The following is a 26,237-nucleotide window of genomic DNA, read 5'->3' as shown; positions in this document are numbered from 1 at the left end:
CATGGAGTGTTGGAGTTTGGAAGCGCTCGTTGGAAATCACTCAACCGTGCTGCATACCACCTGTTTCTAAATGTCACATAATGCAGGAGGCAGCAAAATGTTGTGTTATTGAAAACAAGCACTTCCAAACTCTGACACTTAGACAAATAATCAAATGCAGGCATTTCTTGACAGTCTTCTTGAAAGTAGCTCATAACGTTTCTATGGTGGATTTTTATGAAACAAAAACTTTGCAGATAGAAAGAGGATAATTCAAGCTTTTCGTACAGCTGCAATGTTGGTGAGTTTAACATTGTTTAATGCAATCAGACAGGACTTTTCTGTTTGGATGAATGGGCTGTCATGGCCAGAAAGTAGTTTTTTGCCACTCAGTGGGCGTTCCCACATAACTTCCAGGTACGATGGTACCATTGAGCTTTGCTCCTATAAGACCACTCATCTTAAGATGAAAATAGTTTTTTTTAGTTTTTTTAAATAGGCAGAAAGTTGACATTTTATTTATTATTGAATATCAACACCGTACTCTGTGTACACCTTCAGCCGCCTGTAGCGCCATGGGTGGGTTCCAGTGTAACAACAACAACACAGAGTGCGTGTCCGCCCTGGCTGCATGCAACGGACACTGGGACTGTGCCGACGGCTCCGACGAGTGGCCGCAGAACCACAACTGTCCACGACCTCAAGCGCTGTGACGGGGACTGCCAGAATCACTCGGACGAAGTAGACTGCAGTAAGCATATCCTCGTTTGACCATTTACGTTTTTAGAACACTTTTCATGGCCCCACTTCTGTGTTGTTGTTGGTATCGTGGTGACTCTCAAATTATTTTATCTTCAGCATTGAGGAAGAAGCCCTAAATACAAAGCGAAGACATCATTGCTGCACATAACAAACACGTATAATCACACCAAGGAGTCTAATGAAGTACTGTCACCTCATAAACATAAAAATCACGGGACTCCATCTTTAGCAGAAAGGTTCTTTCAATAAATACATTAAAACGGCAACGTCCTGTTTTTTTGCAGGTCATCCTATACTTGCCGACCAGATGAGTTCCAGTGCAACAATGGTTCCTGTATCTATGGTATCTGCGGCAGTGTGATGAAGAAGATGATTGAGGGGGCCACATTGACGAGATTGACTGTCACTTGTGATTCTCAGATACAACAGCTTTATTATTATTTGGTATAATTCGTCATTCAGTCAGAGCATATCTTTTGCTATAGTTTGCTTATAAGCAGTTAAGACCCAGATGAATGTGCCACTGCCAATGTGTTATTGTCTACATATGATGCATCTCTCTAATGCAGATGTATTCACCTATACTCTTCTCTTCATTGTGCATGTGGTACGAGGTGATTCTTTTTGCAAAACAAACATTTTGCTGTTTTGGCTTTTATAGGGACCAAACTGTCCGAAAATGATGGGATTCGCATTTCCCGGATTCCCCCACCTCTTTTCTGGTGATGTCATATATTTTAGGACCTCCCAGAACAGTATAGTCTACAATACATGCACCAGCCTTAAATAATTTAAAATGTAAAATCAGATTTTCACAATATTATAGTTGTTTTGCTTGTTTTAAAACATTCTGAGCTAACTATTTGGAATAATATTAAAAAACATTGTATCTTTTTATGTATCTTGGTTTTATTATGTATTGTACTTTGATGGTTAATTATTATTCCCAGGATTATGTATATAGTTCTTTTAAGTTGTGTTCGCGAAATATTTCGCTCTATGGGAGGTTTCGTTCCGAAATCGAGGTGCAGAATTTCATTTAAGAACTCCTCACAGGACAATATTATGTACTGTGGGTTTAAGAGTGGTGACGTCAGGCGCTCAGAGCCTCAGGCTTTATAAGGCCTATGTCTGCGTCATCATGCCACTCGTTTTCCTTCTGCCAAAGAGGTACGCAAGCCTTTCTAGCCAGCGTTGTTTGGGGTAATTTTATGTAGACAGTTATGGTTGGCAGGTGTTACTGCAGGGCAGGGCCAGTTCGATGCCCCTCAGCACCCAATGCAAGATTAATAGAGGTCCCCGCATGCCGCACATACCATATTTAATTTTTATTTTATTTTATTGTATTATTTTGAGTGCTGCACAGGGCCCCTATAGCGACCTGGCGCCCTAGGTGGGGAACAGTTCCGCCTGCCCCTCGGGCCGGCCCTGGGGATTGCAAGAATGAAGGAATTGCAACTTCTCACTTTGGGCACGCAGAGCGACGTGTCCATTTATTGCACACACTGCACTCACATTAACATAGACGGACGCACGCACGCTGGCGGTGGAGGGCCGGGCATGCAGGTCCAGGAGAGGTGGTCCGGCTGACCACACAGATAACAGCGCCGCTAGCTGCTGGGGGGTCGACTGGGTCTCTCCGGGGCAGTGCTTCTCTGAGGTGGTGGGGCGCGGTGGGGCTGGCGTTGGCGGCCTCCTCTGATCTCTGCTGCTGCATGCACTCGCCGGAATAGCGCGCTCTTTGTGCCCTGCCTTCATCCTTTCATTTCAAATAATATAGATTTTTTTTACTTTTTTTGCATTTTTGCCTTTATTGATAGGGCACAGTAATTAGACAGGAAAGGGGGAGAGATATGGGGCATTGGGGGGGGGGGGGGGGGACATGCAGCAAAGGCCGTCGAGGTCGGGACTATAGGTGCCTGGACCGATCAGCCAGTGGGCCCAGGCCCATTTCAAATAATATTCCAAATATAATTTCACTTTTTCTTTTCACGATCTTTTTGAAAATAGCCAATCTACACAGTGCGGTCACACACACACACACACACACACACACACACACACACACACACACACACACACACACACACACACACACACACACACACACACACACACACACACACACACACAGTCACACACACACACACACACACACACACACACACACACACACACACACTTGTTCTAAAGCACTGTGGGGGTTTTTTTGCTTGCTGTTCTGCCTGATGGGAGGGCCGGCCCAATGCAAACCAATAGGTGAGTGCTCCGGTGCTGTATTTCTGAACACGCCCTTAATTAATGAGCTGGTGGGCGTGTCCACATAAAAACGACATTTTAACAAATAGCCTACTCCCTACTGTGTAGGCTACACACTTTTTTTTCTTCTCTAAATATATTTTTTATCCCACGATTTTGTAACCCATTTTTCACCCCTGTGTCAATCATCTAATGTGATCCTGGGCTCTACACACCCTCCGCCAACCTGGGGAGAGCAACGGACTTAACTCATGCTTCCTTCATGCCTGAGTGTCCAAGTTGCTCCTTTACACCTGACAGGGGGGAGTTTCCCTGGTTGGATGTAGCGCGTGGAAAGAACACGTTATTCCAACCAGTTCCTTTCCCCTCCATCAGGCGCCCCGGCTGGCCAGGGGGAGGCAGTTTAGAGACCAGGATTACTGCATGTTTTTTGTGAGGGTATACCTACCCTAGGGGACACGGGGAGAACATGCAAACTCCACACAGAAAGGCCCTTTCGCCAACCCCGCCTTCGGGTATGGGCACTGATGACGCAGAGGAGGAAACACGACGCCAGCACCCACAGCGCCCCGAGCGGGAATCGAACCCAGGACCTTCTAGCTGCGAGGCGACAGCACTATACCAACTGTGCCACCGTGCCCCTGGCTACACACTTTTTTGAAAAAATAATAATATATATATATAATATATAATAATAATAATACCTGATGTTCATTTTAGGGTGGAAAAATAAATCACGGCACCTCATCTTTAAGCAAAAACGTTGAGTACCTTTTCCTCCACATAAGAAATGTCAGAAAAAATGCCCATGCTCAGGCCAGGGTTGATTGGTTGGTTGCTTGTGGGCAGAAGCCCCGCCCTTCTCAGTGAGTAAACTCCACCCTAATGGTCGACTCTGCTGTCAGTGAGCGTCGGTATCCATGGCGACCGACGCCGAAGCACTCGCTGTTGTGCTGCATGTGTCAGCCGGTCATTCACTCCACGGAACAACTCCGGGAGGGTTGGTTGACCGTTGAAGAGCTGCGTGTCGTCTGCAATTATAGTTCTGTTTCATGTCGAAGAAGATGAACGCCACAACTACACCTGCAGTTTCTCCGGCGACGACATCAGCAACAACAACAACACATGTTGTGGACACTTTGAACTCTTAAACGCGAAACGTTTACACTTTTCTTTTTGTCATTTATCGCAGCCAGCAGCTGCTACGACAGAGAGTTAGTTAGTTTAATAGTTTGCACTCTCTGCAACTCATCATCGGCAGCTGGTCTCGGGACCCGCGTGTGCGTGTGTGTGTGTGCGTGTGTGTGTGTGTGTGTGTGTGTGTGTGTGCGTGCGTGTGCGTGTGCGCGTGGCCAGCCTGCCAGTGCAGTGCAGGTGAATAAAACTGACACGATGATCCCCGACGAGTGTCCTCCGCTCCGGGCCGCCGACACGACCACTACCAGAACCCCGCCGAGGTGTCACTGCGGCCCGGCTGCAGAGCTGAAGCAGAGCCGTGGAGGAGCAGGGCTCGCTGCGGTGGTGCATGGGGCGGCAGGGCTAGGCGGCTTGCTGGCGGACATCAAGACCCCCATCATGAACGAACCGTTCACCGACCACTACAGCATCCTCCCCGGCAGAGAACTGGGAAGGTAATTGGTGGATTTATTTTTCTGTGTGTGTGTGTGTGTGTGTGTGTGTGTGTGTGTGTGTGTGTGTGTGTGTGTGTGTGTGTGTGTGTGTGTGTGTGTGTGTGTGTGTGTGTGTGTGTGTGTGTGTGTGTGTGTGTGTGTGTGTGTGTGTGTGTGTGTGTGTGTGTGTGTGTGTGTGTGTGTGTGTGTGTGTGTGTGTGTGTGTGTGTGTGTGTGTGTGTGTGTGTGTGTGTGCAGTTCTCTTTGGTCTTTTACTCTTTTAAAAGTTTTGTTTTGGAGTCCAACATTTGGATGTTGCCCGTTGGTTGCTGCGTGTGTGTTTGTGTTACTTGTGTGTGCGCCCCTCCACCTAATGATTCAGTACTCAGAGAGTGCATATAGGGCAGGCCTACAGATGGAAGTATTAAGACTCAGGATTTGACAGTGTGGCGTGTGCACACTGGCGTATAGGCCTACAGTATACCTACTCTAGGTACAAAGTCAAGGGTCACATTTTTGTCAAAATGAGTGGACAATAATATTACCAGAAACACATTAAGAGCTAGTCCAGAATGACCATAACAGGTCTGTAACTCTGAGAGTGAACAAATGGAACTAAATGGACCCTAGCTCACAGGTCAATTTGTTTCCATTTGTACACACTCTTAAGGGGCCGGGTCCCTGCAAATAAAACTTTTGAGAGCCACCAGTACTATAGTGGACTCCTTATATGCCATTGCCATATAAGTGTCGTAGTAAATAAGTGTCATACATAATTATGCTGAAGATAACATGGAGACTTGACTTTCAGTAATTGGGTCGTATGATCAAAATAAAAACATTGTTATGGTGTGTAAACAAAACAAAAAAAAGATAATCTAGAATTTGCCACAGACAAGACCATGCAGTCTTTGCTATGATGACCCCTGTACAAAGTGTATTACAAACTAAGTGAAACAATGCCTAAAATAAACCACTGGAGACGTTTAAAGACAGCAAAGTAGAGCCAATAGTGCTGCATGATTCTAAAGGGGTGGCAGTGGCTCAGGGCAGGGTAAGAGTGACCTGATGGCAACAGTTCGAACCCGGGCTCCCCCAGAGTTAGTGTTGAAGTGTCCTTGAGAAAGACTCTGAACCCCTAATTGCTCCCTACATGTGCAGGTTGGTGCCTTGCATGGTTTCCTCCGGCATCAGTGTTTGAATGTGTGTGTGAATGGGTGAATGTAATGCATGTAATCAATCTATGTAAAGCTCCATAAAGGCACCATTTACCATTTTCACGATTCACAAAATTAGATTGCATAGGTGTCTGAATCTATCTATCTATCTATCTATCTATCTATCTATCTATCTATCTATCTATCTATCTATCTATCTATCTATCTATCTATCTATCTATCTATCTATCTATCTATCTATCTATCTATCTATCTATCTATCATTATTAATTGTGCATAGATGAGATTGTCACTGACAAAATTGGATGTTGTATATATAGTATCGATGGCTGACGTCACATGCTGTCCACATGACGTCCGACATCCACCCTGGAGTCACATAACTCCCATGTTCCCATGTCCGTCCCGAGGTCCCCATGATTCGATTTTAATTTCGACGCCTCATAACCAAGACGCCTGTCAAACTTTGGCGCCTAGTTGTCTTGGGTCAGTGTTGTCAATGTAACCGCATTATCCCCTGCCGTCTGTCCCTACTGTGTGTGTGTGTGTGTGTGCAGTGTGTGTGTGGGACATGTCTTCATTATAGGCGAAAATCACACCCGTGTGAAGTGAGGGGCACTCTTATATGATTGTAAACAAAATATCATGTGATAAATTACGTGGTATTATTGGAATGGCACAGACTGGCAAAACCCGTCGATACCGATACCAGCATTCTACTTAAGACAGTATCGGCAGCTTTTCCCATACTGGCATCGGTTTCGGGAAAAACAAACACCGTCCTTTTACCATGACTAATAATGTGACTATTATTATACAGTTGCCAGTCTTCAAGTGGTTCTCTCTCTCTCTCTCCGTCAACTTTGTCGTGAAAGTAAAGAGTACTGAAAGGCACCGTGTGTTGATTCAAGGACCTGTGCATAGATTAGAGTTTCTGATCTGAGCTGTTAAGAGAGACTCATGTGTTAAGTTATAGTGGTGACTGATTCAATGTCATTGCGGCCAACCCTCTCCTATTATGGAGCTATTTGAACTATGTGCGCGTGCGTGCGTGCGTGCGTGCGTGCGTGCGTGCGTGCGTGCGTGCGTGCGTGCGTGTGTGTGTGTGTGTGTGCGTGTGGCTTTGGCGTCGCATGACCTGGCATTGTGAGTGAGCTTAGTTGCCATGAAGGTCCACATCAAAGGCTGGGTTGAGCTGCGCTATGCGTACATTACTCCGCAGCAGGGGTTCTCAACCAGCGGTCCGGGGACCACCAGTGGGCCTTGAGGGGGTTCCAGGTGGTCCCCATGCAGCTAAATGATGGAGAGTTGGTGACCAAATGGACCCTTATAGATCTTTAACTCTTGAGAGTGTAAATGGACCCTTACGGGGTCCCTATGGTATACAGCTCCTTCTCAAAATTTTTGAATATTATGGGAAAGTACATTTTCCTGTGTAATATAATTAAACAAGTGAAACTTTCATATATTCTAGATTCATTGTAGTCTGGCTAATAAGCCAGACTCAAATCACACGCCGGCAGGCAATTTCTTTTTTTTTGCCAACGGCTGATTCGGTCTGACTTATTAGCCAGGATAGATTCACTGTGCATAAAGTAAAATATTTAAAACATTATTTTTGTTTGAATCTTGATGATTATGGCATACAGCTCACGAAAAAGAAAAAAAAACACCCTATCTGAAAATATTAGAATATTTTACGAGACCACTAAAAATGTTTGTTTTTTTATCGAGAAATGTTGATCATCCGAAAAGTATATTAATTTATGCAGTCAATACTTGGTCTGGGCTACTTTTGAACAAATTATTTCATCAATGGGGTGTGACATGGAGGTGATCAGCCTGTGGCACTGTTGAGGTGTTATGGAAGCGCACGTTTTCTTTGATAACAGCTTTAAGCTCATTTGTATTGTTAAGTCTTATTATTTCAATATAACAATACAACCTAGATTCTCTGTGGGGTTCACAGGTCAGGCCAGTTGGCTGGTCAGTTAAGCACAGTAATACCATGGTCAGTAGTTTTGGCTCTGTGGGCAGGTGCCACGTGGAAAAGGAAAAGCATGTCCATGAAGCTTATCAACGTACTGAATATCTGTATACTTGTCAAGTCGCCCTAGCAGTGTTGTTTTTCTATTTTAGTTTAGTCATAGTCTTTGGACTGAAACTTCATTTAGTTTTAGTCACATTTTACTCACCTGGAATGTCTTAGTGTTAGTCTAGTTTTAGTCGACTAAATGTCATAAGATGTCGTAATGAGTGTTTTTACACTTGCTGAAAATAGCCGATCTACTAGTAGTTGTTTTAGTCATCGTGGCTTAGTTTTCATTTAGTTTCCATTTGTTTTTGTCAGTGAAAACACGTAGTCGACGAACATTTTTCGTCTTAGTTTTAGTCGCCGAAAACAACACTAGCCCTAGTTATGATCAAACACATGTCTAGGGCTTTAGATTGTAACTTTAGTGCATATTGTTGTCGGTGTTGCATCGACGACTGGAACCACACGACCTGCATGCATGCTGCATGCTTACCGGTCCAGAAAATCCTGTTCATTAGTCCAGAGTTGGATGGACTTGATGAGCCATTGATCCGAAGCAAAAGCGTGAACTACTAGTGAGCCAGTTAGGAGTTCCCTGAGGGCTCTTCAATGCACGGCTTTTCCATGCATGGATGCACGTGTTTGGTGGTGTGCACGTATAGTGGGGTTTGTCCGTGCGTTATCAAACTAATGTACATTATAAAAAGATATATAATCGTCTCTGTCCAAAACTGTTAATTTTCAGGATTTCGACTTCAAAAGCATCCAAACTATTTTATAGCAGATCCACAAGCTTCAGACGTGTCACTATATATATAGAGTTTGTGGATCTGCTATACCAGGGGTCAGCAACCGAAGATGTTGAAAGAGCCATTTTCGACCAAAAATAAATTCAAAATCTATCTGGAGCCGCAAAGAAAATTACGCATTATAATGCAGCTTGCCAAGCTTTATTATCTCCCGGGTTGCAACGAAACTAGCAGAATTTAGCATGCTTTCCCTGGAAATGTCTTTCAACGTTACTTTTTTTGTTGTTTGATAGCTTCTCACTGCAGATTAAACATACAGGCAGTCAATCTGCATTGGCTGTGAAGGCAAAAGCCTCTGTCCACGAACTGTTAAATCCTTTCGTCCGCTATCTTTATTTCTCTCCCTGTAGAAGCCATAGCGTAGCAGGCAGCAGCCTCACACACCGACTGGTTTGTTTATAATAGACAACTGGCTGGCACGGCACTGAGTGTGTCGCATGCTATGACGCAAATTTTAGTTTAGTTAAGTTTTCCAATTTTGTAAAAATGTGTAGAATAAATATTAAGAATGCCTGTCACGTTTGGCCTCCTACAGAAACCATAAATGAAAAATAATTTATTGCTACTTTTAATGCTACAGGGAGCCACTAGGGGTGTGCTCTAGAGCCGCATGCGGCTCTAGAGCCGCCTGTTGCAGACCCCTGTGCTATACTTTTGATGCTTTTGTGTGACGCTGTACCGTAGCATGATCAAGTAGTGAGGTGTTCATTTACGAGAAGAAAGAAAACAAACAAACAAGTTAGAAGAATATGGAGATAAGATATTTTTACCCGACGACAGCAACGATATAATCAGTTTAATAAAACACTCAGACATGTTGTGAGCTTGTGGATTGGCTATTTTAGATTGTTGTGTCAATCAGGGGGAAATATAACTTCATCAAACCATTTAGTCGATTATACACAAATTAATTCAGAACCTTGTGTTCTCTCGTCGATCCATTCCATTGATGCGTAAAAATAGCCTACAATAAAATAATAACAAATGACACGATTCAAGATTTTTCGAAGAATAAAAAAAAAGTAATCTAATTTTTGCCAAGAAAATAATCGTGCATGTGTACAGTATGCGCATGCAGACCTGCTGAATATGGGATCGTGCGGCAGAGGTTACGTATACACACATAAAGAACAACGTGGTTTGACCAAACATTTGATTGCCCCCCCCCCTCCCCCCATCACACACAACTGTTTGGTCAAACGCACGAGACTTGCATTGGAAAAGCATTGAAACCATGAAACACGGACAGCACAGTAGAGCATGTCCGTCTGATATGTGTGTACGACGAAGCCAGAAGGCACCCGTGGAGATATGTCTCACGCAAGCGTCTCATCAAAGCCACATACCTTCCTGCAAAATGAGTTAGCCGTGCATTCCTGAGGTAACGCTGGCTGTGTCTGGGGGTATATTTTTGGAGTCTCTCGAGCTATTAAGCTTGTTCTTCCGATTCCGGGAATTTAATTTCTCGCCCTCGGAACACCTCTTGGTTCACGTGGAACTCGATGTTTCCCTTTAAATTGAATAAAGCTGTGCAGAAAAGAATTCACGTCGTTCCTGCAGCCAAGCATGCACGGAAGGCTGGCCTTGTTCTGTTAAAACTCAAGGCAGCAGAGCCCTATAGACCAGTGGTCTTCAACCCCTTTCACATCATATCAAGGTCAATTTTTTTTAAATTCAGCATTTGTACCACCATTTGATGAGATTTAGCCTAGACCCAAATCTTTGAACATGTTGTTGTCGTTGGATAATATTTTGTCCACAATTCCATGCTGTATTGATGTTGGTACCATAGGAGAGATAACAGGCAAACATTGATCAAATTCATGCATATGTAGACTTGTTTAACAATACTTTAACTCTTGAGAGCATGAAACCAATTCCACACTCTCTAGTTAAAGATCTATATATTTCAGAGCGAACATTTTTAAATAAAATATTGGCTTCTGGGGGGTCCCTGGAACTACATATTTTGAGAAAAGGGGGGGGGGGTCCGTGGCCCAATAGAGATAATTCTGGTGGTCCTTGACATGAAAAAGGTTGAGCACCACTGACATAGAAACATGTTTTTTTTTCAGAAAAAATTGTAGGATTTAGATGCCTTTTTTCTATCGACCTCAGTCCAAAATGGGTTAAGGGTCCCATTTGGAACCCCTTCAAGGAACCCTGAGGGTCCCTGAACCCCAGTTTGAGAGCCGTTGCCCTACATCTCACAGACAAGAGGCCTCGTTCTAATCTATTTTACATGGCTGCTCCATCTGTTCCTGACCTCAATCCACCTACCTGCACACTCAGTATAAATCACATGCATCAGGTACATTCCTTCAAGGGACATTTCACCGCTGGAAGAAACTGCAGTCGCTCAATGTTAATACTAGTATAATTTATAGTAGATAACAGTAGCACAATTTGAAATTGGCACCCAAATATGGCCAGAAAACGCTTCCGAAAGTTGTTGGAAGCAAGTGGACTGAGGCCTGGGACTCTCGGCAGACTATGGGGTATCAGTATTTAATGGCTTAAAGAGTCCTATAGCGCCATGAAAGTTCAGAGCCTGGCTGACTCCCTGGCTGTTTGAGTGGCTGTAAGCCTTCTGGATTCCACAGTAAGCACTGTTCCATTGATGAGGCTTTTCCAGGGCAGATGTGAGCTGTAAGCTCTCTCTCTCTCTGCTTTCTGTCTGTTCAGTGTGTCGGCATTTGTTTTTGATCTTTCCAATTGCACCCAGGAATAATAATGAATCAAGAATCAAGAGGGGTGTATGTGTCAGTCTCTCTTGCAGGTATACACGACCGGCGGGGGACAGCCCATAAGTCATACATCCCGTTATATTAGACAGACCTGTGCGGCCGGTTAAGACTCACCCGTGCTGCAGGTTAAAAATGACCCGTGGCTCACGACATGTGTGGCGGGTCACAACTAATCCGTGCTGCTGGGTTAAGTTAGGGTTTGGGATAGTGCTATGGGGGATTCACACTATGGTCCTGGGTCGATGCAACGTGAATTGAATACAGTTGAATTAAGTGTACTCGGGTGTGGATCGATGCAATGTGAGGCCGGGCTTCTCAGAGTAAAATCTGCTTGGCACTCTAGCACCTTTTATTTTGAACAACTCTGGCAGCACCAGAGTGTGAAGTGTGAAATAGGGCTGACCTCGATTAGTCGAATAGTCGACTAATCGATCGGAACGGGTCTCAGTCGACTGACCACCTCTTAGTCGACTTTTTTGCCCCAAAAAATTGTATATAAAAATACAATATTTACAAAAATATACAAAAATATTGTATTATTCCACTAGGATTTCTTTTCTTTTTTTTTTTTTTTTTTTGCTTATTCGACTATTAGTCGACTAACAGCAAATTTATTCATCTATCAGTCGACTATACAAATCCTTAGTCGGGGACAGCCCTAGTGTGAAATGGGGCAATGAATGAACCCCATAAACATGGCATATTTCAATTACATTAAGTTTGTTAAATTATCTACCCGATTTGTTGATGTGGGTTTTAGTGTAGACTAAAAGCAGAACCGTACAGTAGTGTTGTTTTTGGCAGCAAATTTCTATTTTAGTTTAGTAATAGTCTTTGGACTGACACTTTAGTCATATTTTAGTCACCCGGAATGTTTTGGTTAGTCTAGTTTTAGTCGACTAAATATCATAAGATTTTAGTCGACTAAATCTACAGGTGATTTAGTCGACTAAAATGTATTTTGGCGGGCCTTGATGCTGTCGTAATGGCTGATTTTACACTTGCTAGCGCGACGCGTTGTGAGCTTGTAGATCTGCTATTTTCAGCATGCAACAAAGTGTAAAATGACTTATACTGGATCTTGTCCGCTAGTCCCTTCCTAACATTTCAGTCTAGGTTTTATTTGTTGACAACATCGACAGTATATTTAGTCATAGTGTTTAGTGATCATGGCTTAGTTTTTATTTAGTTATATGTAGTTTTCGTTAGTGAAAATAGTTAGTCGACAAACACTTTTCGTCTTAGTTTTAGTCGATGAAATCAACACTGCCGTACAGTATACTGGCTGCTGTGTATTGGATGGAGAGCATGATTACATGAGAAGTGTGGAGAACATTCTCTGGTCTGGCTTTTCTGGCAATGTACTCCATTCAGTTCCAGCATGCTAGCATGTCAGTGTGTGCGTTTACAAAAAAGAAAAAAATCCCCCTGCATTGACATTTCTTCTTGGGAAGGTTGCATAAGCATTTTTATCAGCTTTATGATCAAATCATCCCCTTGCAAAAAGTAGCCTGTAAAAACAATTTGAAATGGGGCGGTCCCGTGGATTTCTCGCTGCAGTGTTGGTCGTGCCACTAGCAGCTGTGTAACCACACTGCATTATATCCACTTAACCCATTTTGACCTGAGATCAGATTCTAAAAATGTCTTCTACATCCTGACAGTTTTCTGAAAAATGTCAGTCGTTCTTCGATTTTTCAAAAATAGAAGACCTACAAGCTCGGCGCGCTATGAGCTTGTAGATCTGCTATTTTTCAATAGCTAAAGCATAACATAACCAAAATGGGTTAAACCCTGCAAACTAAATTTACCTTCCCCTCATGTGTTAGCATCATGTTATGCTTTAGCTATTGAAAAATAGCAGATCTACAAGCTCATAGCGCGCCACCGAGTGGCGCGCTATGAGCTTGTAGGTCTGCTATTTTAGAAAAATCTAAGACTGACATAGAAACATAGCTTCAGAAAACTGTCAGGATGTAGAAGACATTTTTAGAATCTGATCAAATCAGGTGAAAATGTGTTAATGTTGCAACCCCCTGAGGGGTTTCGACCCCCCCCCCCCCCCCCGGTTGAGACCCCCTGGGTTAGACGAAGCATCAAAGTCCAGGCACACCTATAGACCGACCACAGTCGCTGCGTCATGCAAAGTATAATAAACCTTGGATATTATTTCTATAGCGAGAGGGGGGGAAAAAAACATTGATTTATGAACTGAGCAGGCCGGGGGGGTGATGGTTTCCAGGCTCTCTGCGTTGCGGTCAGATGGATGGAAGTGGATACAGCGCTGCCTTGCTACACACACACGCATACACACACACACACAGACACAGTAACGTCTGACCTTCTCGACTCATCTCACTCATTTAAAAATAGCAGATCTACAAGCTCGTATCGCGCCACCGAGTGGCGCGCTACAAGCTTGTAGGTCTGCTGTTTTTGAAAAATCGAAGAGCGACTGACATAGAAGACATTTTTAGAATCTGATCTCAGGTCAGAATGGAAAACTGTCAGGATGTAGAAGACATTTTTAGAATCTGATCTCAGGTCAGAATGGGTTCAAACCATGTGCACCCAGCCTCACAAGAGTTCCATGTCTCCCTTCCCTGCACTATGGCAGCCTGAAGCGATGCAAAACATGCCTTTCTGAACGACAGGATGGATGGACGGACGGATCATGACTCTGGAAATAATGCAACATAATATCGAAGGCCAAGTGGCGGAGGAGCGCATTGACCACAATGATGACTCATCATTTTTGAACAAAATGCGTTTCATATTTAGTTCTTGCGTGTCGACCGGTGTGATCTAGTGGCCTGTTGGCTGCGACTGGGCTTCACAGTTGGGACCTCTGGGCATCACCTCATAGCTGTCAGTGTTATTTTGCATGGCATGTGTTGTTGAACACATGGACAGCTCAATGTCGGGAAAGTTACAATAGCATTGCATAAAAACTCCTGTCGGATGTCGTTAAAGTTGATTGTTGGTTGATTGTTTCTTCCTCTGTTATTACTGTACCTCGTATTTCCCCCGGGTACAATATTTCTTCTGACTAATCACTAACACTTGTTCCATTCACGGAGAACGTAAACTGATTTGTAAAGCGTCAACGTCATTTCCTTGAGCGGTATACTTCCGACAACATCCCGCAACGTCCGCCCCAAAACAAATGATAGCGTCTACAGCGTAGGTCTTGCCCAGCGCGCATGTGTCCTCACTGCTAACGTGCCTATTGGACCAGAGCAGGTTGGGGAGGGACTTAGCGAAGGGCTAATTGGCTCTACGCACGCAGAATAACTCGTCCTACTTCCTTCACAGGTGTTACTGATGGTACTAATTATATATAGTATCCAACCCATATCCATATCTTGGAGTTGTCCATCCCCAGTCTAATTAGCTGAAACTGGGCCATGTCGTCAGACATGCAGCTGTGAGGGAACAAAATTAAACCATGCACAGATTGACTTCTATTCTTATACAAGAGAGCACTGTGTTCGTTGGTGGAGCAAGTTGTAGTTTTTATATGAGCACTGTGTTCGTTGGTGGAGCAAGTTGTAGTTTTTATATGAGCACTGTGTTCGTTGGTGGAGCAAGTTGTAGTTTTTTATATGAGCACTGTGTTCGTTGGTGGAGCAAGTTGTAGTTTTTTTATATGTGCACTGTGTTCGTTGGTGGAGTAAGTTGTAGTTTTTATATGAGCACTGTGTTCGTTGGTGGAGCAAGTTGTAGTTTTTAAACGAACACTTTGTTCGTTCGTGGAGCAAGTTGTAGTTTTTTATATGAGCACTGTGTTTGTTCGTGGAGTAAGTTGTAGTCTTTCGATTGATCGAATACTTTATTAGTCAGAAATGTAAACGGCACGTCCTATGTATTCAGCTCTTCAACATAGCACCGTGTGAAGTGAGAGTCGAAGCACGCCAATCGCAATTTACTTCCTCACGTTTGTGTTTAAGCAATTTTGTCTTTTGTGTTTATACAAACACTCAAAGCTGGACATGGCCCCTCAAAAATATAAATATAAATAAAACATACCAGTAGGACGCCCTGAGGGCGAGACGCGACCTCGGTCACATGCACGCATCCGCCTGGGTGACGGCAGACTGCTGGACGAGCGCTGGCGCTTTGGCACGGGGGGGTCAGATCAACATATGGAATGAATTCTGTACTGGCCATATATGGAGCGTGTCGTGAGTGTACAGCCTGTCACAAGGCGTGACGGACGGACTGACTGACAGGTTTAGCAGGTTTTCATGCTAAACTACGGTCGCAATCATCAATATGTATTATTGACCCATTGTGGTCTCCTGATGGATGTTTTTTCAGGCCCGTCTTGAAAGAAACCAGTGTTCCACGTGCTTTAATGGGATGGTGTGTCTGTCAGGGAGGGGAGAGAACAGTACATACAATGATAACTTTCCCACTTTTGTTGCAGTTTAGTACATTTTGGGGAAAAATATATAAAACAATGATTGTAAATCCTTTTAAAGATGGAGTGCCACGATTTAGTTCCACCCTAAAACATGATCATCAGGTATTTTTATAATATAAGGAGGAAGAACTTTTTCCAAAAATTGTACAGTATTTGTTAAAATCATGCTTTTATGTGGACACACCCACCAGTTCATTAAGTATGCCTGGTTTGCCTGGTGGGTGGTGATGGGTGGTGATCAACCTGAACTGAAGCCGCACCCACAGCTGTAGTTGTATGATAAAGGGGGAGGGGTTAGGGGAGGGGCTGATAGTGTGGTGTCACTATATAGAGCGCCTCAGTCCCTCCCCCTTTCAGAAAAACGAGTGGCCCAGGAAATGAAAACCCAATGCATTCTCCCATCGGCACTTCTTATTTAATTTATTTAAAGACGGTTACGCCGCGGACAAAGCCAACTCGGATTGTGACAAATCATGACAATGAACACAATGTTTTGGGCCGATCAAATAATTTATAAAACGAAAAACAAAACAAATAGTGTTGTCTCCTGACTTTCTTTTCTTCTTTCTAATGATTTGATCGGCCCAAAACATTGTGTTCATTGTCATGATTTGTCACGATCCGAGTTGGCTTTGTCCGCGGCGTAACCGTCTTTAAATAAATTAAATAAGAAGTGCCGATGGGAGAATGCATTGGGTTTTCATTTCCTGGGCCACTCATTTTTCTGAAAGGGGGAGGGACTGCGGCGCTCTATTACTGTTTATTTCATTGGCCCGTTTGAGTGTCAAGGGTTCAGCCTCCAGGAAGAAACCCTAAATACAAAGTTAATACACCATTGCACATAAAAACAACTCCAGGGTGTCTAATAAAGTACTGTCACCTCATAGACACAAAAATACAAAAATTGTGGCACTCCATCTTTAATCATTTTCGATTAAAAAACAAACCCAAACATGAATCTTTTTTTCTGGCGGTCCACGGCCAAATACATATCAATGTGGGCTGTGGGGGTCCTTGGCACATTTTTAAGAACCAATACTGCACTGTAGACTGTGTGTTGTGTTGTAGAAATGTGTGTTGTGTAGTAGTAGTGTAGTGTAGTAGAGCCCGAAAGCTTGTCACTGTCCATTAATTCTGAGACCAGTGTGTCCACCCCCCAAGGCACGCGCAAACACACATGCTTGCGCACGCATGCACACACACACGCACACGCACACTCGCACACACACACTGTCAGATGCTTCTGTGTGCTTTGTGTCCTGTCGGATGTATGCTGTGGGGTTCCCCTTTTGTCACCCCCCCCCCCCCTCTCTCTCTCTTGCTCTCTTTCCCACAGAAACACCATCTCTTTCTCTAGGATGACATCATCCTACGCTGGTGCTCTCTCTCTGTCTCTCGTCTCTCTCTCTCTCGCTCAGTTGTGTCACTTGCTTCTCCTTTCCTGACCCTCTTTCTTTCTTTCTTTCTTTTACTTCCTAAGAGTCCTGGCTATCACTTTGTTTGGGTTTCTTCACTGTGTGTGTGTGTGTGTGTGTGTGTGTGTGTGTGTGTGTGTGTGTGTGTGTGTGTGTGTGTGTGTGTGTGTGTGTGTGTGTGTGTGTGTGTGTGTGTGCGCGCGCTGCATGTGGAGACCCTGCTTTGATCCTCTCGTTTTGGGGTCCTCCTGATTCAAGTCACAACTGCACGGCGCAGGGCAGGCATTGTAAGCACAATGTGGTTCTCAACCTTTTCAGGCCGCAACCCCAAAATAACCATAATTATTCCAACTGTGACTAGTAGGGACGTTTGCCCATTGCTGGCTGTCTGAATAGCACCAAAAACATGTTTGAGATATTATTGCTTATAGCTATTTTAATTTAGTCAACTGAACTGAAAAGACTATGACTAAAAAAAAAAAAAAAAAAAAAAAAGAAAAGTTTCTTTTCCAAATTCACTGGGAGTTCACTGGGTGATGAAGACCAGGGTGGAGTTTAAAGTAATACCCTAAAGCTAACCTTCTCCAACAGGGGGGGGGGGGGGGGGGGTCCAGATGGCAGTATATGGTGGATGGGCGGAAGCAGTCGGATAGATTTTTACTTAACCACTTAAACCACTCATACGTTGTTGAGTGGAGAGATCCTCAGGGGCTCTATAGCAGTGTGTTTTGGTTGTTTTGTTTTAATGAATGGCATTTTTTTTAAGTGCTTTTTCCCAAGCGCTCAAAGTGCTTCAATTCATTCATAGCAGTTCATTCATTCATACATTGGGAGGTGAAGCGGCGAACAGTCGACGCCATGCGTCCTCACTAACCGAGTTCACACACCGACGGCGGCGAGCTATACTAAGCCACAGTTCATGTCCCACGTTAATGTTTTCGCCCTACATTTAAATTGTCTTCAATGAAAAATAGCCGACCGACAAGCTCACAAACACGTCGCAGCCCACCCGCCAACCCACCTCCCCCCCCCCCCCCCCTTCCAAGGACACATGGATTGGTCCAATAAGATACCCCCCCCCCACCCCCATTGTTCCTTAATTGGAGTAAATGTACTTAGTTACTTTCCACCACTTTGCCAGATGGTCGTCCGCCCAGCCAAGCTCCTTTACGGGGCTAAAACGGAGACCCAGCCAGTGCTTAAGAAGCAGGGCTTTTCAGCAACATGTCCTATTAGCCATATGGCCTTTTTTTTGTGTGTGACCACCACCCAGCACACACACACCACACCGTGCATGTCATGCTGGTCATGGAAAGCTGAGCACTAGAATGTAGGTCACTGGGTCAGGACAGAGGACCCATTTGTGGGTCGTGGACACATTTTTTCTAAAGGAACTAGTAACAAAGTTTTCAAATAAATGAAAATTATTTGGAAATACTCCAATAAAGGTACCTCATAATGTTACTTTTTGACCTGAGATCAGATTCTAAAAATGTCTTCTACATCCTGACAGTTTTCTGAAAAAGCTCTGTTTCTATGTCAGTCGTTCTTCGATTTTTCAAAAATAGCAGACCTACAAGCTCGTAGCGCACCACTCGGTGGTGCGCTAAGAGCTTGTAGATCAGCTAAAGCATAACAATGCTTTAGTCAAAACACCAAAAGGGGTTCCCGCCCAGATTGGGTTAAGTGTAAGTAAATGTAGTTAGTTGCAATTTACCATATAAGCATTTAGCAGAGGTTCTTAATCCAGGGTGACTTACAGTAAAGCAAGAACAACACATCAAATAATACATCAAATACATAGAAATAGTCATCAAGGATCATAAGCAACACTAAGAACCTAACAGTTTAGCCTTTGCTTTACGCCTGTAAGGTCGTCGAGGCTGGGGCAAGTGCTACGGCAAGTGCTACGGACCATAAGATGGAGTCTGAAGAGGTGAGTTTTCAGACTATGGGCAGACGATTTGGGAGTGAGTCTGCAGTTCTGGCTCCAAAACTAATGGAATGAGCTTCCAATTGCAATCAGAAGGGAGTGTGGAACGTTAAGTGTCCTGTTTGTTTTAGTGAAGGTTCTGCCAGCTTAAGGCTCATACATAGTCTGGATTTTCAGGTGGTGAGGTGACCACCGAACTACAACATGACGTCACAGAGCCGCGGTGAAGAGCAAACCACCGCCACCGCCCCAGCCCTTCTCTCTGTTTTTACTCACCACCGCTCAACGTTATTTCAGCTCCGGTGGTCACCTCACCACCGGAGCGTTGGTCAGCTCATCACCGAAAAACCAGACTATGAATAGGCCTTTATAGTTACATTATTTTTACTTTATTTGTTTATTTGGACAGGACAATGCATATTAATGGATGTCACATGGACGTAAATACACCGGATATAGCACAGTTGCAAATTTTTATCCGCAGTCCTCACAAAGAAACACAAAACGGAAAACAGACAGGCAAACAGTGGAATACATTTACATAACATTACATAGGGAACACCGCATAAAAAAATAAATACACCTACAATAATCATGAATGGTTGCAGCTTTGGTTTTCAAGCAACCAGAAATTTCAGATTTAATTTAAAAGATGGAAATGTAGCACAATCCCTTTGGCCTTATACACAGAGTAAGGCCATTCCATTCTACACAACCCTGTACTGAGAGTGAGAGCACATTTTGGCCGAATGCTGTTTGCCGGTGCGGCACGCAGTCTCCTCGAGTGGTTGCTCTGGTACTGATTCCCCTATCAGGCTTTCGTTTAATGAATTCACGGGCACAGACCATGTGTATATGTCTTGTATATGACCCCAAACCTGTTGGATTCCACCACATTCCACCACTGCTTGCAGTTTGTCCGGTGCTCGTTTGCCCTTGGGTGTCATGTCTTTGCATTCCGCCACGCCTCTGTCGGCACCACGGTGTCAGAATGTAGCTCTGTAGTCTCTCTGCCATCTGTTACTTATTTGCTCATCGGGTAGCATCTTATCCAACGTCCAACAGCCGTCTGCTAGGAGTATACAGTACCAACGCTGCTTTGATTAGCCAATTCAGACCTGCAGGCAGATAACCGTTTTCTGAATGTTTCTGCGTGTTAGATGTGGTGCTCAACCTTTTTCATGTCAAGGACCCCCAGAATGATATACTCCCCCCAAAGAGCAAAGATTTGAAAACGTTCACTCTGAAAGAATATCTAATACAGTGGTTCCCGAAATGAGCGTGTTACCGTACTGATGAGGGAAATGGACATGTTCAAGTGTTTGGTGCAGAGAAAGTATAAGTCAAGGACGCGCCAGGCTATGTCGTGGTGACATCTGATCCATATTGTTGGTGGCGGGCTTTGTGTGAGTTCAGTAGGGATATTGTGGGGGCTAAGCAGTCCTTTAACATTGATTGATTATTTTATTAGACAATATCAAATGCAAAAACAGTACATGTCAGTCATGTCAGTATACGATCTACAAGCTCAACGAATATAAATCTTGAATTGCTTTTTTGCTATTTTTGAATTGGAATCCTGAAAATTAACATTTTTATGGAATTTCAAATGCGGCCTTCAATTATACTTGTGTTGAGCAATGAGCTACTAATTTAGTCTGAAGTAATTAAAGTGGGTCATGTTTGCATGTTGTGGAATTGTAACAGCTGAAACCAACATTATAATCAGTATTCTGACATTAACCTGAGGGCCACATTAAGTGAAGGTGGGGGCCGCCAGTTGCCCACCCCTGCCCTAGATGGAGTCCAACAGACCATAATAGTTACCCATAGTTAACCTATAATGTACCTAGAATGCAGTGGTGTTAAACCAGGTCACTGCTTCATCACAGACAGCAGGTGTGCCGAGTTAAGTATAATACACTGACAGGTGAGATCACGGGTCATCTGATAATGGCACGCCCTCCCCTCCTATTAAACTGTCAGATGCATACAGTAGATCACCAGCATTCCTCTGTAGCTCCACGCTACTGTACACGCCGCTATACTTTCTCCTGTCTTTTAATAATAATAATAATAATAATAATGTATTTTAGTACATTGGTTCTCGACCAGTGGTCCTTGAGGCGGTTCCAGGTGTTCCCCAGCTAAATGATGGAGAGCATGCTAACCAAATGGACCCTTATTAGATCTTTAACTCTTGAGAGCGTACAAGGAAACCAAATTTGGTTTAATTATACGCTATCGAGAGTCAAATTATTGTTAAACATCGGCATTGCTTAATTTACAATTATAGTCACCGTTGTAGACAATGTAGAAGATTTGTGATCGTTTGCCTGTTATCACTCCTATGGTATCACATCAATACAGCATGGAGTTGTGGACAAAATCTTAGTTTTGCGTCTGGGAGTCAAAATCTCATCAAACGGTGGTCCGTGGCTCAGATGGGTCTGAGAGGCTAAATGTCATCAAACGGTGGTCCGTGCATGGCTCAAATGCTGACTAAATAATGGGCCTTGATATGAAAAGGGTTGCTTTTGCTTTAGTTAATTTGTAAGATACAAATTACAAATAGGCCTACAAATTATCCTTTCCATCTTGAGGATCTGCAACTTTTTATGCTTTTATTTTTTATTTTAATACAGATATAAGAGGTTTCTGCCCAACAGCAACGATATAGAATCACCATGGAACATGTCTATTCAGCTCTTATATTGGCATGGTTTACTACTTTAAACGGACGACTTTTTTTCTTCTTTTTTTTTTGCCCCGATCCAGCCTGCATCTTTATTCCATTAAAGCCATCTGTGGCCTGGCTGGACGCGTGCCACCAACCCGCTCCCCAGACTACGCGGCTACAGCTGAGGTTTCTATTAGCCCAGAGAGAGAGAGAGAGAGAGAGACAGAGAGAAATAGACAGAGCTCGCTCGCCTGGTCACACGACGCCGGTTAAGTAAAGCCAGGATTTTCCAATCAAGCCCAGCTGAGTGTGTTCACTTATAAATCGCGGGGTGGCCGCCGGAGTTTGTTTGCAGCATATGACCAATAGTAAACATGTTAAAGTATGTTTTTGTAATATCAATCAATATCTGGAAAGTTAACTAACGTTTTCGAATGATTGTGGTGGAGTAATAGTAGTTAAGCCTCTGAGATGTAGTGAATTATAGTAAATTATAGTATATTCTTTGAGACACTACCCGGTATCAGTCTGGACTTCGTCCCATAGGCGTAAAGTAGTTGCCTTGACAGTCAGACTCATCTAACCAATCACAGTGCAGCGCTAGTCTGCTCGACTGCTCCTCATGCTTGAAAGATACTAGCGCTAAAAAAAACACAACAAGGTCTGCTATGAGTTTCTACTTTCTACGCGAGGGAGCGATGTCGGCTGTATCTGAAAAAACTGCACTTAGAGCTGTTTGTATTGTGTCTGTGGAAACTTTGAAACGTGTTGCGTCGAGGGCAGCCATTGTTGTTTTGAAGGTGCAGCATACTCTAGTCTATACCTATGGACCGAAGTCCATAGGTAATAGATTCTTAATTTATCTTGCAGTGTCCAAATGGTGTTTTCTGCAGTGACTTTACAGAGTTCTCTTTTTCCTCTTGTTCCATTATGCAAGTGAATTAAACTATTATTATCTTGACTTTACCTGGCTCCATTCATCTGTCTCATCCCTCGTGTTTTTCTAGCGTATGTTGTTGTGGCTGTGTGTTAAATATGTCAAACTGTGCTGTAATGTGTATGCCCAAGTGCTTAGTGGTGTGAATAACATGTCATGGATCGCACATATTTCGCGACCCAGTGGCTTGCTATAGTTTGTATTGAAGACATGTGGACCGCAATGCATTACTCTTCAGTGCTGAGAATCAAGGGCTACAGATGAACGCGCACCAACACGTGACACTCGGTAACCAATAAGAAACGTTACATAACGTAAACAACATTTCACATGATTTCATGGCAGCATAATACAACGTGGCAGCATAAAACAACTTTTAATCACTGCCTTTGGTTAGTGGCTACTTATATTATATAATATTTACGTTTCTGGATTGCTAATTTTAAATAAATTACAGGCTGCAGATTTCGTTTCTCAGTCATTCTTATTCACGTTTTATTCAGGGATTGTGCATGGTGGCGCACCAGCGCCCCCTATGGACACACCGCCACTGTTTATGATCTTGTTTAGACGGCATAGTGAAAATCGCTGCTTGACATACAGTAGCTATTTTATAGTTATTGATTTTCCTGATTTTGTCTAAAACACTTTTTTTTTTAACTTTAATTTTTATCCCACGATTTTGTAACCCAGTTTTTTCTTTTCACCCAGTGCCAATTATCTAATGTAATCCTGGGCGCTACACTTCCTCTGCCAACCTGGGGGGGCAGCGGACTGACCTCATGCCTCCTTCTATGCATGAGGAGTCCAAGCTGCTTCTTTTCACCTGACTCTAAAACACTTCTTAACCACTTTCGACCTGTTATCACCTTCCATTATTATTGTCTATATTTGTCGTACGACAAAGTATATAGGGATTAGGTGGTTAACCCATTTTGGGCGGGAACCCCTTTTGGTGTTAGCATTATGTTATGCTTTAGCTATTGAAAAATAGCAGATCTACGAGCTTGTAGGTCTGGTATTTTAGAAAAATCGAAGAACGACTGACATAGAAACATAGCTTTTTCAGAAAACTGTCAGGATGTAGAAGACATTTTTTAGAATCTGATCTCAGGTCAAAATGGGTTTTAACAGGGGGCACGGTGGCACAGTTGATAGTGCTGTCGCTATCACAGCTAGAAGGTCCTGGGTTCGATTCCCACTCGGGGCACTGTGGGTGCTGGCGGCGTGTTTCCCCCTCCGCGTTATCAGTGCCCATACCCGAAGGCGGGGTTGGCGAAAGGGCCTTTCTGTGTGGAGTTTGCATGTTCTATGTTATGTATAATGTTTTATCCCCAGTAAACGTGAAGCCAAACTTCATGTAATCATCGCGGTACAGGTACAGTCTGGCAGGGGCTTTCTTTGTAGGCGTTGCGTTAGTAGCCACCGTTGTTGCTGCTGTTGCTGTGCCGTCGTCAGGTGGAGGTGACTCGGCGGCGCTGTGTGTGCTGCTGTCAGGTTCTGGTGGTGTCTTTCTGGAGGGAGCGAAATGTAGCGTCTTCTGGATGCATCTCTTCTTTGCTGCTGGTTCCATCTTGTAGTAGTAGCTGGACAATGTGAATGCCATGTCTGTGCTCATGTGCTGTGCCCCATTTATACAGTAAAGTTGCCAGGCGATTAACATTTCTATGGCCGATGGTCGTTACGTTAAGAGTCTATTGTTCCGTCGTCATGTTGTTTTCGGACGTCTATTTAGACGTGTGACAACAACAACGACGCAACAATAGGACGCCTAGCTATCGCTTTCGGGGGAGGGCTAGTGTTGCTTTCGGTCAAAATCTCGAGGCACACCTGGAGATTTCAAAGGCACAGTAAAGTGCCGCGGTACATAGGTTGAGAAACACTGCCCTAGGGTAGGTACCCTCACAAAAACATGCAGTAATCCTGGTCTCTAAACTGCCTCCCCCTGGCCAGCCGGGCCGCCTGATGGAGGGGAAAGGAACTGGTTGGAATAACGTGTTCCTTCCACGCGCTACGTCCAACCAGGGAAACTCCCCCCTGTCAGGTGTAAAGGCGCAACTTGGACACTCAGGCATGAAGGAAGCATGAGTTAAGTCCGTTGCTCTCCCCAGGTTGGCGGAGGGCGTGTAGAGCCCAGGATCACATTAGATGATTGACACAGGGGTGAAAAATGGGTTACAAAAATCGTGGGATAAAAATAATATATATATAAAAAATAAAAAAAGGGTTTTAACTGCTAATGCTAGCCATTGGCCCGCTCGTTCCTTTGCATTGGCTAACCACGCATGCAGTCACCTATGGTATGCCCTCCACATATGCACACACACACGCACGCATGCACACACGCGCACAGCCGCGCCCGTGCACACGCGTACACGCACACAGAGAGAGAGAGCCATCTCTTTCAGGGTGTACCCCGCCCATATGTGAGGCCCGCTGGCTTTAGAAAATGTGCTGACGCGACGGTCAGAAAATGCTGTGGTGTCCCAGTATGTTTTTTTTTTCCTTTTTTCGAAGAGCACTGCAGCCCGCAATCCCCAATGTCAACTACACGCCATGCACACTACAGCCCTATAGCTCTGCTGTTCTTTATTATCACACAGCACATTTAGATTTCAGTTTTTTAGCCATATAGTCTCTTGACTAGTGTAGTTATATAGTCACAGTTTAGTCACCCGGAATGTATAAATGTTCTAAATTTGTCTAGTCTAAAAATATATCATGAGATTTTAGTCGACTGAATCTACAGTTGATTTAGTCGACTGCAATGTATTTTGGCGGGCCGTCTTGATGCCGTCGTATAATGGCTGCTTCTACAGTTGCTGAAAATAGCTGATCTACAAGCTCACAGCGTGTCGCAGCGAGCTTGTAGATCTGCTGTTTTCAGCATGCAACCAAGTGTAAAATGACTTGTGTCTTTTAGTCTAGTTTTTATTTTTATATTATATATTTATATATATTTATGTCTTAGTTTTAGTCATCATAGTTTCGTTTTCATTTAGTTTCGTCAGTGAAAAAAAGGTAGTCGACGGAGATTTTTTTGCACAGCCCTATATTAGCCCTGCTTCTATCCCGGCCTCTCCTCCGCTGGGTTCTGTGTGCTTATCAAACAGTGGGTACTGTTATATTGTATTAACGCTCTGCCGTACAGGTTGGATACAATATCGTATATACCACACTCGAGAGCAACAATAGACTATACAGAAGTCCTGGCGTCACTCGCTCTTACCCTGGCTTAGTTGCGGAAGTAATTTAATTTCTCTATATGGAGAATAACATCGTGTCAGCTTAACATCGTCCAGTAAGCATTGAGGTCCAAAAATATGCAAATTGTCTTTTAGCCTAGTGGCTAATAAACCAGACACGAATCCATTCCATTGGCAAAAGAAAAATACCACATGGCAGTGTGATATGAGTCTTGCTTATTAGCCAGGCCAGTCTCTTGCAATATTGTCACAGAGTTGTCT

General features: G+C 43.7%; 1 protein-coding gene across 1 annotated transcript in view; it reads left to right on the top strand.

Annotated features, from left to right (window-relative positions):
* Nucleotides 1-4,005: 4,005 nt before the first annotated feature.
* The window catches only part of stk17a (serine/threonine kinase 17a), a 70,013-nt gene continuing 47,781 nt past the window's right edge, over nt 4,006-26,237 (top strand). Inside the window, exon 1 of the mRNA XM_083778609.1 lies at nt 4,006-4,631. Within this exon, the coding sequence (XP_083634735.1) occupies nt 4,393-4,631 (239 nt within the window). The 5' untranslated portion in view covers nt 4,006-4,392. The remainder of the gene's footprint in view (nt 4,632-26,237) is intronic.

The sequence above is a fragment of the Protomyctophum parallelum genome, assembly GCF_964188405.1.
Source record: "Protomyctophum parallelum genome assembly, chromosome: 12".
NCBI lineage: Eukaryota > Metazoa > Chordata > Actinopteri > Myctophiformes > Myctophidae > Protomyctophum > Protomyctophum parallelum.
This window is presented reverse-complemented; position numbering and strand designations above follow the sequence as displayed.